Source organism: Triticum urartu, chromosome 6A (assembly GCF_056163025.1).
Source record: "Triticum urartu cultivar PI428250 chromosome 6A, HENAU_Tu73, whole genome shotgun sequence".
Classification (NCBI taxonomy): Eukaryota; Viridiplantae; Streptophyta; class Magnoliopsida; order Poales; family Poaceae; genus Triticum; species Triticum urartu.
The window spans coordinates 31071755-31089855 of record NC_141878.1 but is presented as its reverse complement, the minus strand read 5'-3'; the positions used below and the strand labels follow the sequence as shown (position 1 = coordinate 31089855).

Here is an 18101-nt window from a genome sequence, read left to right as displayed (position 1 = left end):
CGTGCGCTGTCTGTTTGGCTGCAAACTCGGCTCGAACTTGGGCCGGGAATGGGTCGAAAGCAGACTGAAAACGTACGACGGTCCATTTGCGGCCGCGCCTTGGAAGGCCTGCTTTGTCCGTTTACCCCCAAACGGGCACGGATAGACAGGATGGGGTCGCGCGTTGAAGTTGGCCTTATATCATATGGTTTTCTTGTGTCGTGTCCTTCGCTTGGCTTCATCTCCTCCCTGTCTCCTTTTGTTCTTGACGTGGTGCTTTCTTTTCTTGACCGCAAGGTTGTCGCTTCGGACATCACAGCCTGCTTGCTTTTCTTGACCGCAAGGTTTCTTCGAGCTTCGCTCCTTCTGCCACTGGACTGCACATCAATTTCTTCGATAAGCAGTGCTAAAGATGGTGCTAACTGTTTGTTGATATGGAAGAGGACAAGATAAGATCGTGCAAAAGAGAAAGCCCATGCTCCAGAATCAAAACATGGCATACTATACTACCTCAATACGCAAGGACAGCAGGCGTATTGTTGACTTTTTGTGGTGCCTCGTGATGACAATCATAGATGAGTACAGAAGATGGCAACATAGCTGTCTTTGAAAATGATCTTTAACTAACTCCCTTCACAATAATGCAATAGCTTAAGCATCTAAAAATAGTTTATAATCAATACCTTGCGATGACATAGATAAGTACAGGGATTAAGAAAGAAGAAATAGCTGGTTTCCTTCCATTTTCCTTGGGCCATCCCCGTTGTGAACTGAGCTTGTATAAACAGAGAACAACGACCCAATCGAAGGCCAAGCAACTCAAGAGATGAACGCAATGGGTGCCCTCTCGTGGGCGGCTGACGCGGTGGTGGTGATCTACTCTCTCACCGTCGCCATCACTGCGCCGCTGGTCGTCGCGCAGGGCATCCTCCCGCGCCGCCTCTTCCCGGCGCCGCTCGTGGCGTTCAAGCTGTGGTACGCGGCCAAGTTCGACGACTACCTCACCGCCGAGCCACCGTCTTTCTTCCGCGGGCTTAACTGGCTGGAGCTCATCTTCCAATGGCCGCTCAACGTGGCCAACGTCTACGGCATCCTTGCCGACTGCCCTTGGGCCGCCACCACATCCCTGATGGCCGGCGTCTCCACCCTCACCTCCATGGTAACTCATCTTCCATCCCGCGTTCTCCTTGGCTTTTCTCCGGAAAACACTAGAACAATCAAATGCACTCGTGTTCCTCTAATTTCTACGCTTTGTGGTCACTTTCACTTTCAGGCTGCCATACTTGGAGACATTCTGGGATCAGGGAGAGCAACCAAGAAATTGCTTCTGGTCTATGTCCCTTATGTTGCTTTCGCCGTCGTCGCGATTCTTCGTGGGCTCACCTCAGGCTCACGGACTCAAGCGGGTTCTCTTGCATCTTACGCTTGGAAGAAAATCATCTAGTACTTATTTCTTTTGTTATGTTGTACCCACAACCATGTAACCAGAGATGAGTTCGTGACCATTGCAATCTTTCTTGTACAATGGATTAGAGCATTATCATCTTTCTCTTTACATATCCGCTTGCAAAATTGTTTGGGGTGTGGCTGAAATCAGTCGCGAGGACGGGTTCCTTGAGGCCTACAGGCTACACCAGTTGGCGTCGTTCCTTGCTACGCCAAGGGATTGACATTATGTGAAATCCTTGTCTCACACCGTTCATATCTCCACTTCGTTTTTCTTTTGCCTTAGTTCTTGTAAGAGTTTCGTCAATGAAGCTTGGGAGAGAAACCATTTATCAAAAGAAGGTAAATATAGCAGCACATGGATAGATCCGTATAGTCACCGCGTGAGCCACATGCATGCATGTTGATGGCTTGTAATTTTGCTTGGGTTAAGCGAGAGCAAATATTTAACCAATTAGACAGTGCTAGCCTCTACTTGTCCATTCCGCCATCTTCCACCGATCGACATCAAGTAGACGTTTATAAGACATGTAAGCTAGCTGGTCTAATGCTGGTTTGTCGCAGTTATCAATTGTCTACAGATCACATATTAATTGTTTTGGTTAGAACTGACAAGAAAATAGGAAGAATACAACCCTTTAACAGTCGCTACAACCAGCTAAACGCACCAGACGCCCCCGCGTCGCCCTCCCTGGCGACACGGGGGAAAGCTAGATCTGCACCGCCAGCCCCCCTTCCACCCTCCCCGTCGCTCGCCGCCGCCGGAGGAGCAGCCGGCAAAGCTCGCGCCTGCTCCGGTGAAGGTGGCGGCGGGGCCCTTTCATCTTCCTCGACTGCGAGCTTGGCGAGCTGGCTGCCATGGCGGCGCGGGGCCGTGCGTCCGCGACGGAGTGGCCCGAGGTGGCGCGTGGCTGGAGGCTTGGGCGTGGCAGGCGCGCGAGGAAGGACGGCAGACGCGCGAGGAGGCGTGCGGCTGGGCGCGGTGAGCGGCTGCCGGGCGCGGCGTGGTGGTCGTCGTCAGATCCAGGGCGGTGCGTGGGCAGGGTGCCAGGCGCTGCTCCCAGCGCGGATCTGCGGCGCGCGGGGCGTGGGAGGCGCGCCGGTGGCGCCTCCAGCGCGGATCTGCTGGGTGGCAGCCGGTTGTCTTCGGCGGCCAGTGGTTCTCCGCACGACAGAGGCACGACGTCGGTTCTGTTGGAGGCGTGAGTTCCGCAGGCAGCAAGGCTCGATCTGGGTTTCTGCTGGCCGTGCGGGCGAAGTGGTGGGAGATGAATGGCACCTCGCCTGGTGTTGCATCCTCCTGTTTGGTGGTTCGGTGAGCTCGACGCTGCTTCGGGTGGGAGGACGAGATGGAGGTGGCTGGAGGGAGAGGAATGGCCTCGTTGCGGTTGTTGCATCCTTCGCCGGGAGAGGAATGGCCGGCAGGCGTTGCATCCTCGAGAAGACGAATGGCGTTGTGCTTGGTTGCATCCTTCCGATGGGAGACGAATGGCGCCGCTAGGGGTTGCATCCTCCGTCCAGTGGGGATGCGGATGCAAGGTTGGAAGCATGTCGAGCTCGTCGGGGAGGTGCGGTTGGCCGTGGAGGCAGGGATAGTGGTTCGGTGTGTAGGTTGATCGGATCCGAGGTTTCGGGCTATGTAGGTGAGACTGCCGGCGAGAGTCGTACTCCGGTTCTGGCCGGAGTCATTGATGGCGGCGCTTTCAGGCATCATTCCCTCGTTGGAGGCATCAATGTAGCTGCTCTCACCTTGCCTTTTCCGACGTGCTCCTGGGGAAACCCTTGATCTAGTTTTAGATTGGACGATGACGGCGTCTTTCGGTGTCGCGTTCTCTCTTGGGGGCATCGTCGTGGAGATGGATCCGGACAGAGGGACCCGTGGCTCATGGGGATGTGTGTGTTGTTTGCTGAAAGGCGCGTTTGTATGGTTTTTGGGTCCGGTTTCCCTCATAAACTGGACCAACCCTCTTTCTCCTGACCAATGAATTTGGTAGATCAACTACCAACATTCAAAAAAAAAAACAGTCGCTACAAGGGTGCTCTCTCGCCTTGTACACGTCGGCAAAGTTACTGTGCAACGCTGGGGTGAAAAAAAATCTCGGTAAAACCAAGCCGCCAGCACACGCTTCCTCCCCAGTCCCCACTGTGCCATTCCCCTCTCCCCTCGCCTCCTCCTCTCTCGAGTCCCTGCGCCGCCGGCTCCTCCCCTTCTCTTACGCCTTCTCCTCCCCGTTCCTCTCATCTCCCTGCCTGGGTTACCGCCGCAGCCGTCGCCCCAGGTGAGTTGTTGCTGGGGGCGGAGCGGGGCGGGCTGGTGCCATTGACAAGGAAGCCGTGGGTGGAGGTCCGCTCACCCCGTCCAGTCTTCAATTCCTCTCCTCAATAAATCTCTGACTCTCCATGTCTGATGCTTGTCCTGCCCTCAGGTAAGACGCTGCTGGAGTTCAAGGTGGCTGAACGCCACGACGGGGCAACAGATCGGCAGCCTGCGGCCCGCTGACCCCAACCCCTGTGGCCCGGACCTCAGTCCAGTTCATGTATGTGCTATCTTCTTCTCCCTGTCCCTCTTGTTCTTTTCTTTATTAGATTTGATTAGAATAGCCTCTTTATTGATTAGATTAATAATGGCTTGGTTCCTCACGCCACCCACCCCATCCCACCCGTGATTGAATATTCTTTGTGTGGCATGTGGTGTTATCCTTTTACCTCCTTCAACTATATAAACATTCAGGCAGTTGTTCTTGTGTCATATAATAAATACCCTCTCCATCCTAAAATAGGATGTTCTTTTTAGTTTGGTCCTAAGTCAAACTAGCTTAAGTTTTACCAGTTTATGCAAAAAAAATCAACTTTCATGATGTTTTGTATGGGTTAATTAGCAAAACAAAAATTATGAAGCAAATTATGGGATGCCTCATTTCACACATCGAGTGAGAATGTAGTTCAGACGCGGCCACTTAGACACAAGAGCATACATAACTACTGAGGACAGAAATCGGCACCCAAATTATTTCAAGAAAAACATACTCCCTCTGTCCCAAACTACTTGTCGCCCAAACAGATGTATTTACCACTAAAATATAGATCCGTTTGAGCGACAAGTAATTCAGGATGGAGGGAGTACATTTGAAACAAGTATAATCAAATGGCATGATGCACTAGCTGCCCGAGATCACGTTCGATGAATGGATTGATGCGCACCATGCCACTTGTGCTTTCAGTTTTATCTATAATCTCCCACTAACAGCTGGTGATTAATTAGTGTCATAAAGCTATTGTTTGTAGGAGTAGTAGTTCATTTAGGAAAATTTGAGACCTGCTTGATTGAATAAAAATATTCGATTGGACAATTACTATGATAATCAGAAAATGTGCTGCTGTAAATACTTGTAACAGCGCCGGAAGCATAATCAGTAATGTGGAGCCATTTCAGCATTAAAGGTGTTCACTCCAGTTGCTTCTTCGATTGTTTCAGGTTAATTACCCGAAGCTTGGCGAGTTGTGGTGGTTAATAATTCCATTTGCTTTGACGACACTAGATCATTAGTCACCGGATGTTAAGGTATGATGATGTTCCTTTTTGGTTTTCATACAGACGATAACATTAGTATTTGTTTAATAGAAGTGCTAACCACTATTTCTTTAACGACATCCAGCTCGCTCTGTAGTGTTGCTTACAATATTTCCTCAATTTCCATTGGTGGGAATTTTGAGTGAGAATGATCCACATGATTGACAAGAACAGGGAATGATTAGCTTCAAGCACATAGCAAAGAATGTGATAATAATATATTTAACGTTGTATGGAGATGCAGTACTTGATGCGCTCCCATGGATCCGCTGCCCCTCTTTGTTTCTGATTATTGTTCTTCTCATATACTATCAAATTTCCATGGATGGGATCTGATGAATGAGTATCCCGTGTCTGCGGCAACTCGCATGGCCTGATCTGGAAGTACGCGTGTGCTGCAGGCATTGCTTCCACAATTCTGCCAAGGACATTGGCTTCATCAAGGTATGAGCCACCCCACTATTTATTGATTTCCTTAATCATGTGCCTGATTTTGATGACTGCTGAGTAGTAATATGTTACCCCATGCTTTGCTTTGAACAATATATATGCTTTGTCTACAAGGCCTCTTGGTATGCCGCACCAATTTTAATTTGTTCGAGACTACCATCTGGTAGTGTGAGTTATTAAATAATGTAATGTAATGTATGACATGTTGGATTCACTTATTCAGAATAGATCTATGTATTGCCCTCCTCATTCCCGGAGTAAACCCAGTTAAGTTCTGCAATCATCACCTCATGTTCTGCCTTGCATTATTTTGTATCTGTTTGAACAATATGTGTAATTTCTACGCACCATAAGTCAACTTGGAATGGACCGAGTTGTGCATGACTACATGATAGCTTTGTTTGTTTGTTATTCCCACCTATATAAGTCTTACTCTGCTGCATCTATCTCCAGTCTCGGCTATTTTACTAACTGTCAACTACCAAGTTTTTCCTGAGCATACCAGTCCATTTCAAAGCACCCAAATTGAGTGTATTGCAATTGCTCAAATATTTATTAAGTAGGTATATATACATTGTATATATTTTTTTTTAGAAAAGGAGGATGACCCCCGGCCTCTGCATCTGGGAGATGCATACGGCCACTTTATTAATTATTCTCACAAGACCTTACAAAGTAATACAACAGTAAGACTAAAGCCGCCGTCTAAGCACCTCTATCCAACTGATGAAGGGGCGCAGATAGCCTGGGCCTAATACCAAACAGACATCGCAGCCAAACCTAACATCTAAGACCTGAGAACCCATCCAGGATGCCTGCCGGGCATGGGTCTCACCGGTCCGGCGTGCACTCAGATGCCGCCGCCGCCAACTGCCACCGCTCCATCTTCAGAACTGTACTGATGCATCAACCTTGCTCGGTCTAGCTATCGCCGACGCCACCACGGCGCCAAACGGCACCTCATCCCTGCGCGCAAACAGCTGAGCACGTCGCGGTCGCCACTGATACACCTCAGCGCCATGCTGCCAGGTATCACCAGCCGACACAGCTTGAAGTCCTTGAAAGATCTGTCGTGCGTAGCACCTGCCGACCAGGCATGACAAAGCGTAGCACCTGTCGGTCAGGCATGACTTGACATCACCACCGAAGCTCCGTGCAAGACGAAGCCGCTCCACCTCCTGCCTCTGACATCCAGCGCTGCTCCGCAAACGATGCTCCCAAGAGAGAAACGACACCGCAGTGCCGCCATCGTCCGATCTGGAACACCAGATCCTAGGGTTTCCCCTGAAGCAGCACGAGTGGGTCAACAATAGTTACACGACGATGCCTTGATCAAGGTAACGGCGAGAACGCCGCCATCGCCCGCCGTCGGCTCGGTTTTCACCGGCAACCATGTCTCCCCTACTCGCAGCCGGTACAAGATGATGGATCTCGAGATCCGATCACCAAGCCTCTGGCCGGCCACCTCGGGATGAAGATGACCACCACGTCCACCAGTGTCACCACGCCGGGCACGCGTCGCCGCCGGCACCCCCATGGTGCCTAGAGGCCGACAAGCCCCGACGAAACCCCTGCCTCGCCAGCCGCCATGGCCCAGACCCCAGCACCACCAGATCCAGATCGGATCGGGGTCCAGGGCCCCAAGCCGCAACCGCCGCGGTGGCAGCACCACCGGACGGTGCCTAGCCCTCCAGCCCGCCGCCGAGTCATCGCCGGAGCTCCGCCGCGCCACGCCGCCGGGATACCTCGCGCCGCCGCCAGAGAAGCCACAGCCTCCGCGCGTTGGAGAGGCCTGAAGCCGCAGCTGCACCACCGCCAGGCAGGGGCGCCGCCACCTAGCACGCCCTCCGCCGCGCTGCTGGGCCCCGCCCAGCCCAGCGCCGTCTCGCGCCGTGCTGTCCCGCGTCGGACGCCAACCGCGAGGAGAGCGGCAAGATCCCCGCCGCCACCAACGTCGGCCGGTCTTTGCCCGGCGGCGCTGTGCGGTGGCAGCGGGGGGAGAGAGATCGACGAGGGAGGACAAGGGGCGGCGGCTAGGGTTTCCCCCGAGGACGCTCGCGGGAGCGGCTCGGGGGCTCGGGGGGGCGGCCCGATCAAAACAAGAGTGACCATTGTATATATTTATTTCCTGAATAACGATGATTTATTAGAAGTTAAGATGATTTTCCTTTTGAAGAATTTTGTTTCCATTTCCATTTTATCTCATTAACTATAGGTTTTATGCTTCAGTTTTTAGGGTTGGGTAAACTGTTGTTCAGATGCATATCTTATGTTTGAATACCTGAATGTCTGTGTGTAACTAATTTCTTGTATTCCTTTTATTTTGCATAATCCCAATCTTTTTATACTGATAGCTGCATTTGTGCTCTTGTTTAATAGTACCATTAAGAATGGAACCTCAAAGGAAGCAAGGACTATGAAGTTATCATCAAACTGTGGTGTTTCAACGAGGACGATCTTTATCAACAATGAGGTAATGTGCCTGGAAATTGTTTTCAAAATTTCAATGCTTTGGAGCTAACTCATGTTATAATTTTGCAGGGTTGAATTAGATCTTCACAGACAAATACATCTTTATGTAATAAAAATGCTGATATGATGATCGGGTATAATGTTACAGAAAATATGAAAATTCAACGGATTTGTTTTCATTATCATTATAGTAATCAGAATGTTTTGTCTTGCACCATATTATTGGTTCAACATCTTTATTTGTATGATGTAGGAGGAGTTGCAGAAGATAGATTTCAAATGACTTGAATAAGAAGAGATGCAGATCACTATTCTAGACATGTTCTTGATCCTAACCAGATCACACTTTTTTGTTGTTACCTATATAAATGTATGTCCTGAGCTTCCGTTCTTGCCATTTTTAGGTTCATATACATCATCATACTGATTGATTCATTCACTAGGTTACGATGTCTAGGTTACATACGTACATTACTTATTCTTGAGCAGAATATTATTCTTTTTTAGCAGAGGAGAATAGTGCTTACTGTAAATTAGTTGGGTATATACCAACAACCAAAAAGCTCAAAACATTTTGTGAGAAATAGAATAAATCAAGCCTTGCTCGAATTAGACAAGAAACATATTGATTAATCATTCCTTAAAATAGCTTGACTTTGTCATAAGGACTATAAAAGAAGCCGCATTATGACATGTCTAAGCTACAACAAATAATATATATTCTTATTTGGTCTAAAATACAGCAACTAATATAAGACGTTTTAGATTCGGTGATCTAAAACGTCTTATATTAGTTACAGAGAGAGTATTATCCTTTGTGCTGATTAATTTATATGTACTAACTTATATTTATGTGTTTTTAGAGTGGACGGTCAGCTGTGATAGTTCAAACTGTTGTGAGATGTATTTTGATATCATCCTCCTAACAAGAGACAAATTAGTGGATTATTTTGCTAGATAGTGTTGATGTCTCCTTAAAACCGAGGCTTCTTTCTCATCGGATATAGAACTGTGAATTTGTAAATTATATTTATTCTATCTTTTCAAACAGAATGAAAAGCCATCTTCTATTTTCTTCCATCCAACTTTTCTTCAGCTTGAAATGTGCAAAACATTTGTCACAGGGATATTGTGCTTTGATCAATGGATGTGATAAAAAACACCATGACATAGACATGGAAGGGGGGACCTGAATGCACGAAACAAATAATGAAAAGCCTTGTGAAGTGGCAGAAAACTATATGTCTTATGTACCTTTTAGTTTCCCTTCAAGTGGGATGCCAAGCCTCATGAAGTGGTAAAAAACTGAGCAATATTAAGCTCAGTTTGTTGGAATTGATCCTAATCATTTCATATTTGGCTCAAATTTTGCTATACGAAAAACTTTCTCAATGCATGCTTACAGATGCTAATTGCATACAAGTATGCACAAGATATGTACAGGAGTTTCTATCACTAATTTTTATAGTATTGAGTTGATTTAATGGTAACTACCACTGGGTGGTAGGATGGATTTTTCCTATACACACACACATATGAGTTTCTGGCTAATTGTCTTTGAGGGGCTAAATTGGATTCCTTGATGGAAAATAAACAATCAACTGAAAGTTTCTAATTTATCTTTCTCCCTTTCTTGGCTGTAGTAGACTTTTCTCTATGTTAATGTTCCTCATAATTCTAGACCAAGTCTTTCTTCGATCTGAATGACATGGAAAATGCTGTTTCATTTCACATATTCATTTTATTATATTGTTTAAATTTTTTCTATGCAAGCCAGTAAAACTTGTTTTTTGTTTATTAAGCCAAACTTCCATCTTGTACTGGGAAGCCATAACGTCATAGTAGAAGACAAATGTGTGTGAGCATGTGAAAATGACTGCATAGGACATGCTGAGGTGCTCAAGCTACCTCCTCTTGTACTGGGAAGCCATAACGTCATAGTCCTGAGTGGCTGAGCTGTGATTGGTTAGGAGAGAGTGAAATATAACCTAGATGGTGAAATTTGTGTGTCAATGTAGCTTTTCAGTTGTTCATGTGTCCCATTTATGATCAGGGATGCTTGAGTCATGTGGGATAATAAAATTGGACACTCCAGAGGTTATGGCTTTGTCTTATTCTGTAATCAGTAGGCATGCACAACTCAGACCATTTCTCTTTTGCATTTTGCAGTAGTTTTACTATTTTAATGGCATGAATCAAATACCAACTTTACTTTCTACCTAATATTCTGGTGTTTGAGTGATACCGATAGCTTTTGCAATGCCTAAATTTAGCTCGGTGAATTGTACTCTTAGTGTGTTACCAATTTGTGGATGTATAGCTATGAATAGTACTGATACATACAATTTCGCCTCTTCTCTGTAGACTTTGAAGGATGAAGAATAAAGAACACTCTATGATCAGGTAACAATTTAATCCCTCTGATTACACTTGTCTATGCTCCTTTGACTGCCAATGGCTATTTCTTTTTGTATGTTCAGGACATACAAAGAATTAATTGTTTGAAACTTTAGATAATTAAGTTTGCAGGAGTCATCAACCTGTCTAAAAAACTTCATTGAATTCTGCACATAACAAATTATTAGGAAGATTTCTCAAATCATGTAAATGATTCTAGATCAGCCATCTAACTCCAATACCATGCACCAATCCTTGGAACTCATGCAAGTGTTATACTCGCATTACCAAATCAGGCTACGAAGACAAGTCTTCGTGCGCACATGTATGACCTTACCGCTCTCGTCGTTGTTATTATTTTCTAAAGAAAAAACTACTGTCATTAGGCTCTAAATTTGCAAAGTAACTAAACAACAAATACATATTATATCAGAGTTTTCCAAAGATTTTTGTGGTCTCTGCAATGTTGTTTGCAGGGATTGCCAAAGAGTGGCATTTAAAAGGCAGCTGACATTTGATGAATTGCTGAATGGTGGTGGTCGCACACCATGGGGGACAGTGTTCCAAGAGAGGTCTCGAAGATGGTTAGAGATTAGGTACTGACATAAAATCTATCAATCCTATCTTCATGTACATGTGTGTGTTAGGTACATCTAATTAATCTGTTCTTCTGATTTAGGGAGGTCATCTGAATCTGAGACGATGTAAAATTTATTTTCCTATTCTTGGAAACTTTTGCGTTGGAGAATCATAACGTTCTTCTCATTGTTACAGGCAATCCAACGTCAAACATGATTGTGCTGATGTCTGGGTTTTGGCTTGGTGGTGAGGTGCTTGAGGTCGTGGCTCTGTGTCAGGAACCTCCTCTTGAGCGGGCTTGTACTTCATGGTGGTGAGGTCTATCTTGATGGTAGACCAGTTGGTTGATTAAATGCCAATAGGAGCAGCTGAGTGGACCACTGATGTAGTCTCACTGTGCATCAGTATTGTTGACCTCAGCTCGCCTATACATATGATCCATGTATCGTATTCAGCTTCTCTCTAAGACTTGGTATGCCTGTGTTCTGATGATCCGAGGAACTCTGCCTCTCTTTTGGAGATCATCCACCTTTTGAAGACTGTTAAACCTTGATTTGGAAATCTGGATGTGTCTATGACGAGTCATCCACCTTGTAAGATTGTCATCTATTTGTTACCCATTAGCATCGATCAAACTATTTATCTTGCTCTGCTTTATGAATAAACACTCTTCTGCTGCAGTTCTATTTTGTATATTATAATTTTAACCACTGTTGCTCATATGGACTGTGAACACGTTAATAAGTGCGTCAGCTTGATTAGTGCGTATAGTACCGCATAGGTGGCGCCCCAGCCTCTAGTTCACATATAGGATAGTATGTACCGAGTAGTCTTGATAACTAGAACTCCTGCTTGCAAGCCGCATGGTGTTGAATGCCGGACTCGTGGCAGATGGTGGCCACCGAAAGTTCTTCACGAGGATTCCTTCCTCTAGATCCGGTGGTTGGCTTCACGATAAGATGCAAACTATGGACGATAGCTTGACGTAGAGAAATAGTTGTGCATCGGCGGCAGGCATCAAAAATGAAATCCACAAGTGACAGTATGCAAATTAAATTTATCCAAACCAAGTGACAGTATTGTTGACCTCAGCTCGTCTATACATATGATCCATGTATCGTATTCAGCTTCTCTCTAAGACTTGGTATGCCTGTGTTCTGATGATCCGAGGAACTCTGCCTCTCTTTTGGAGATCATCCACCTTTTGAAGACTGTTAAACCTTGATTTGGAAATCTGGATGTGTCTATGACGAGTCATCCACCTTGTAAGATTGTCATCTATTTGTTACCCATTAGCATCGATCAAACTATTTATCTTGCTCTGCTTTATGAATAAACACTCTTCTGCTGCAGTTCTATTTTGTATATTATAATTTTAACCACTGTTGCTCATATGGACTGTGAACACGTTAATAAGTGCGTCAGCTTGATTAGTGCGTATAGTATCGCATAGGTGGCGCCCCAGCCTCTAGTTCACATATAGGATAGTATGTACCGAGTAGTCTTGATAACTAGAACTCCTGCTTGCAAGCCGCATGGTGTTGAATGCCGGACTCGTGGCAGATGGTGGCCACCGAAAGTTCTTCACGAGGATTCCTTCCTCTAGATCCGGTGGTTGGCTTCACGATAAGATGCAAACTATGGACGATAGCTTGACGTAGAGAAATAGTTGTGCATCGGCGGCAGGAATCAAAAAATGAAATCCACAAGTGACAATATGCAAATTAAATTTATCCAAACACAAGTGAGAAGGCCCAAGGGGAAAACAAGATGCACCAGCTGGGAATCGAACCCGTCATGCATGTATGCTGGTCTCCATTGCATATATTTCTAACTCAGTTCTTGTCTTAGCGTTTGCCACGTGCAAGCCGCATGGTGTTGAATGCTGGGCTTGTGGCGGACGGTGGCCACCGAAAGGTCTTGACGAGGATTCCTTCCTCTTGATTCGGTGGTTGGCTTCACGATAAGATGCTAACTATAGACGATGGCTTGACATAGAGAAATAGTTGTGCATCGGCGGCAGGCATCAAAAATGAAATCCACAAGTGACAGTATGCAAATTAAATTTATCCAAACCAAGTGACAGTATTGTTGACCTCAGCTCGTCTATACATATGATCCATGTATCGTATTCAGCTTCTCTCTAAGACTTGGTATGCCTGTGTTCTGATGATCCGAAGAACTCTGCCTCTCTTTTGGAGATCATCCACCTTTTGAAGACTGTTAAACCTTGATTTGGAAATCTGGATGTGTCTATGACGAGTCATCCACCTTGTAAGATTGTCATCTATTTGTTACCCATTAGCATCGATCAAACTATTTATCTTGCTCTGCTTTATGAATAAACACTCTTCTGCTGCAGTTCTATTTTGTATATTATAATTTTAACCACTGTTGCTCATATGGACTGTGAACACGTTAATAAGTGCGTCAGCTTGATTAGTGCGTATAGTACCGCATAGGTGGCGCCCCAGCCTCTAGTTCACATATAGGATAGTATGTACCGAGTAGTCTTGATAACTAGAACTCCTGCTTGCAAGCCGCATGGTGTTGAATGCCGGACTCGTGGCAGATGGTGGCCACCGAAAGTTCTTCACGAGGATTCCTTCCTCTAGATCCGGTGGTTGGCTTCACGATAAGATGCAAACTATGGACGATAGCTTGACGTAGAGAAATAGTTGTGCATCGGCGGCAGGCATCAAAAATGAAATCCACAAGTGACAGTATGCAAATTAAATTTATCCAAACCAAGTGACAGTATTGTTGACCTCAGCTCGTCTATACATATGATCCATGTATCGTATTCAGCTTCTCTCTAAGACTTGGTATGCCTGTGTTCTGATGATCCGAGGAACTCTGCCTCTCTTTTGGAGATCATCCACCTTTTGAAGACTGTTAAACCTTGATTTGGAAATCTGGATGTGTCTATGACGAGTCATCCACCTTGTAAGATTGTCATCTATTTGTTACCCATTAGCATCGATCAAACTATTTATCTTGCTCTGCTTTATGAATAAACACTCTTCTGCTGCAGTTCTATTTTGTATATTATAATTTTAACCACTGTTGCTCATATGGACTGTGAACACGTTAATAAGTGCGTCAGCTTGATTAGTGCGTATAGTATCGCATAGGTGGCGCCCCAGCCTCTAGTTCACATATAGGATAGTATGTACCGAGTAGTCTTGATAACTAGAACTCCTGCTTGCAAGCCGCATGGTGTTGAATGCCGGACTCGTGGCAGATGGTGGCCACCGAAAGTTCTTCACGAGGATTCCTTCCTCTAGATCCGGTGGTTGGCTTCACGATAAGATGCAAACTATGGACGATAGCTTGACGTAGAGAAATAGTTGTGCATCGGCGGCAGGAATCAAAAAATGAAATCCACAAGTGACAATATGCAAATTAAATTTATCCAAACACAAGTGAGAAGGCCCAAGGGGAAAACAAGATGCACCAGCTGGGAATCGAACCCGTCATGCATGTATGCTGGTCTCCATTGCATATATTTCTAACTCAGTTCTTGTCTTAGCGTTTGCCACGTGCAAGCCGCATGGTGTTGAATGCTGGGCTTGTGGCGGACGGTGGCCACCGAAAGGTCTTGACGAGGATTCCTTCCTCTTGATTCGGTGGTTGGCTTCACGATAAGATGCTAACTATAGACGATGGCTTGACATAGAGAAATAGTTGTGCATCGGCGGCAGGCATCAAAAATGAAATCCACAAGTGACAGTATGCAAATTAAATTTATCCAAACCAAGTGACAGTATTGTTGACCTCAGCTCGTCTATACATATGATCCATGTATCGTATTCAGCTTCTCTCTAAGACTTGGTATGCCTGTGTTCTGATGATCCGAAGAACTCTGCCTCTCTTTTGGAGATCATCCACCTTTTGAAGACTGTTAAACCTTGATTTGGAAATCTGGATGTGTCTATGACGAGTCATCCACCTTGTAAGATTGTCATCTATTTGTTACCCATTAGCATCGATCAAACTATTTATCTTGCTCTGCTTTATGAATAAACACTCTTCTGCTGCAGTTCTATTTTGTATATTATAATTTTAACCACTGTTGCTCATATGGACTGTGAACACGTTAATAAGTGCGTCAGCTTGATTAGTGCGTATAGTACCGCATAGGTGGCGCCCCAGCCTCTAGTTCACATATAGGATAGTATGTACCGAGTAGTCTTGATAACTAGAACTCCTGCTTGCAAGCCGCATGGTGTTGAATGCCGGACTCGTGGCAGATGGTGGCCACCGAAAGTTCTTCACGAGGATTCCTTCCTCTAGATCCGGTGGTTGGCTTCACGATAAGATGCAAACTATGGACGATAGCTTGACGTAGAGAAATAGTTGTGCATCGGCGGCAGGCATCAAAAATGAAATCCACAAGTGACAGTATGCAAATTAAATTTATCCAAACCAAGTGACAGTATTGTTGACCTCAGCTCGTCTATACATATGATCCATGTATCGTATTCAGCTTCTCTCTAAGACTTGGTATGCCTGTGTTCTGATGATCCGAGGAACTCTGCCTCTCTTTTGGAGATCATCCACCTTTTGAAGACTGTTAAACCTTGATTTGGAAATCTGGATGTGTCTATGACGAGTCATCCACCTTGTAAGATTGTCATCTATTTGTTACCCATTAGCATCGATCAAACTATTTATCTTGCTCTGCTTTATGAATAAACACTCTTCTGCTGCAGTTCTATTTTGTATATTATAATTTTAACCACTGTTGCTCATATGGACTGTGAACACGTTAATAAGTGCGTCAGCTTGATTAGTGCGTATAGTACCGTATAGGTGGCGCCCCAGCCTCTAGTTCACATATAGGATAGTATGTACCGAGTAGTCTTGATAACTAGAACTCCTGCTTGCAAGCCGCATGGTGTTGAATGCCGGACTCGTGGCAGATGGTGGCCACCGAAAGTTCTTCACGAGGATTCCTTCCTCTAGATCCGGTGGTTGGCTTCACGATAAGATGCAAACTATGGACGATAGCTTGACGTAGAGAAATAGTTGTGCATCGGCGGCAGGCATCAAAAATGAAATCCACAAGTGACAGTATGCAAATTAAATTTGTCCAAACCAAGTGACAGTATTGTTGACCTCAGCTCGTCTATACATATGATCCATGTATCGTATTCAGCTTCTCTCTAAGACTTGGTATGCCTGTGTTCTGATGATCCGAGGAACTCTGCCTCTCTTTTGGAGATCATCCACCTTTTGAAGACTGTTAAACCTTGATTTGGAAATCTGGATGTGTCTATGACGAGTCATCCACCTTGTAAGATTGTCATCTATTTGTTACCCATTAGCATCGATCAAACTATTTATCTTGCTCTGCTTTATGAATAAACACTCTTCTGCTGCAGTTCTATTTTGTATATTATAATTTTAACCACTGTTGCTCATATGGACTGTGAACACGTTAATAAGTGCGTCAGCTTGATTAGTGCGTATAGTACCGCATAGGTGGCGCCCCAGCCTCTAGTTCACATATAGGATAGTATGTACCGAGTAGTCTTGATAACTAGAACTCCTGCTTGCAAGCCGCATGGTGTTGAATGCCGGACTCGTGGTAGATGGTGGCCACCGAAAGTTCTTCACGAGGATTCCTTCCTCTAGATCCGGTGGTTGGCTTCACGATAAGATGCAAACTATGGACGATAGCTTGACGTAGAGAAATAGTTGTGCATCGGCGGCAGGCATCAAAAATGAAATCCACAAGTGACAGTATGCAAATTAAATTTATCCAAACCAAAGTGAGAAGGCCCAAGGGGAAAAAAAGATGCACCAGCCGGGAATCGAACCCGGGTCTGTACCGTGGCAGGGTACTATTCTACCACTAGACCACTGGTGCTTTTGATGTGGATTTGCCCGAGGAAACTTTCCTAATCGTAATCAGTGGACTGCCTCTTTTTTCTTTTCATTTTTGGACGGGGGACTGCCTCTTTGATTGTAAGCTCGACAGTCACAGCGACACAGTACTGTGCGGCTCCATAGTTCCATAGTCTCACATCTCTCTTCCGGTCTTGACGGTGGAAGGCAACGGCCATACACATGAACATGCGCTGGGCAGTACTATATGATGCAATGCATCTTGTAGAAGACTAGAATAGGTTGTGCAACACAATTACATTGATCGGTACACCAGACACGTATATATGATGTACAGAGGAGGGTCACAACCTCAACTATACAGATAAATTAAGAGGTGGGCTCAAGACACAATATACATATACACAATATATTCAACACCCCCCTCCCCCCCTCCCCCTTCCCCTTCCCGCCGCAGTCAAAGCGGCGGCGGAGATGCATAGACTGGAACGAAACTTCTCGAAGGTGGAAGTCGGCAGTCCCTTAGTCATCACATCGGCGAACTGTTGTGCGGTCGGAACATTGAGGACCCGAATGCGTCCAAGGGCCACCTGCTCACGCACGAAGTGAATGTCAAGCTCAATGTGCTTAGTCCGGCGATGATGAACGGGGTTGGCGGAAAGGTACACCGCAGAGACGTTGTCACAGTAGACAACCGTAGCCTGAAAGACATCATGATGCAACTCCTGAAGTAGCTATCGTAGCCAGGTGCACTCAGCGGCGGCGTTAGCCACTGCTCAGTACTCGGCCTCCGCGCTAGAGCGCGAAACGGTGGGTTCTTGCTTGGACGACCACGAGATTTGTGAAGGACCGAGGTAGACGCAGTAGCCAGAGGTGTCAGGGCAGCCGGCCCAGTCCACGTCATAATAGGCCACCATCTCCAGAGAAGTGGACGCCGTGAGAGTGAGCCCAAGGGCCATCGTGCCACGAATGTAGCGGAGAATCTATATCACGAGGGTCCAATGGGAGTCACGAGGGGCGTGCATATGAAGACACATTTGCCGAACAACATACTTAGATCCGGCCGGGTGAGAGTCAGATACTGAAGAGCACCAACAATGGACCGGTAGAACAGAGAGCATCCGATGCGGGCGAGCCCTCGAGAGCAGAAACCTTGGCCTTCGTGTCAAATGGACTTGCGACAGGGTGACAATTGAGCATGCCGACATGCTCAAGGAGCTCATGCGCATACTTCTGCTGATGAAGAAAGAAGCCGTCGGGTCGCCGAACAACCTCAATGCCAAGGAAATAATGTACATCGCCTAAGTCCTTGATGGCAAACTCATCACGCACCCAGAGAGTAATCTGGTGAAGA

General features: G+C 45.9%; 2 protein-coding genes and 1 non-coding gene across 8 annotated transcripts; 2 read left to right on the top strand and 1 right to left on the bottom strand.

Moving 5' to 3' along the window:
• The first annotated feature begins 717 nt into the window (after nt 1-717).
• LOC125514882 (uncharacterized) lies at nt 718-1536 on the top strand. Its single transcript, XM_048680252.2, has 2 exons — nt 718-1138; nt 1253-1536. Exons 1-2 carry the CDS (start codon nt 806-808, stop codon nt 1421-1423), a joined length of 504 nt encoding a protein of 167 aa, XP_048536209.2. The 5' UTR covers nt 718-805; the 3' UTR covers nt 1424-1536.
• Nucleotides 1537-1957: 421 nt separating this feature from the next.
• On the top strand, nt 1958-11604 carry LOC125515822 (uncharacterized). 6 transcript variants are annotated; one of them, XM_087529206.1, is made up of 10 exons: nt 1958-3769; nt 3852-3962; nt 4901-4987; nt 5398-5440; nt 7826-7919; nt 7988-8052; nt 8172-8288; nt 10283-10321; nt 10792-10911; nt 11090-11604. In XM_087529206.1, the coding sequence occupies exon 1, from the start codon at nt 1973-1975 to the stop codon at nt 2924-2926; it is 954 nt and encodes a 317-aa protein (XP_087385332.1). In that variant the 5' UTR covers nt 1958-1972; the 3' UTR covers nt 2927-3769; nt 3852-3962; nt 4901-4987; nt 5398-5440; nt 7826-7919; nt 7988-8052; nt 8172-8288; nt 10283-10321; nt 10792-10911; nt 11090-11604. The 6 variants fall into 6 exon arrangements, with proteins under 6 accessions (XP_087385332.1, XP_087385333.1, XP_087385331.1 ...); XM_087529207.1 differs by having other exon boundaries at nt 5382-5440; XM_087529205.1 differs by having other exon boundaries at nt 5082-5440.
• Nucleotides 11605-16698: 5094 nt separating this feature from the next.
• Nucleotides 16699-16769, bottom strand: TRNAG-GCC (transfer RNA glycine (anticodon GCC)). The gene has a single exon. It is a non-coding gene; the product is annotated as a tRNA-Gly (tRNA).
• Nucleotides 16770-18101: the final 1332 nt, after the last annotated feature.

What these genes read in the sequence shown, in the direction of transcription:
- LOC125515822 (XM_087529206.1), top strand. Translation starts at nt 1,973, where the DNA reads ATGCTGGTTTGTCGCAGTTATCAATTGTCTACAGATCACATATTAATT.
- LOC125514882 (XM_048680252.2), top strand. Translation starts at nt 806, where the DNA reads ATGAACGCAATGGGTGCCCTCTCGTGGGCGGCTGACGCGGTGGTGGTG. An exon ending in TCTCCACCCTCACCTCCATG is followed by an intron (nt 1,139 to 1,252) that starts GTAACTCATCTT and finishes TTTCACTTTCAG; the next exon opens with GCTGCCATACTTGGAGACAT.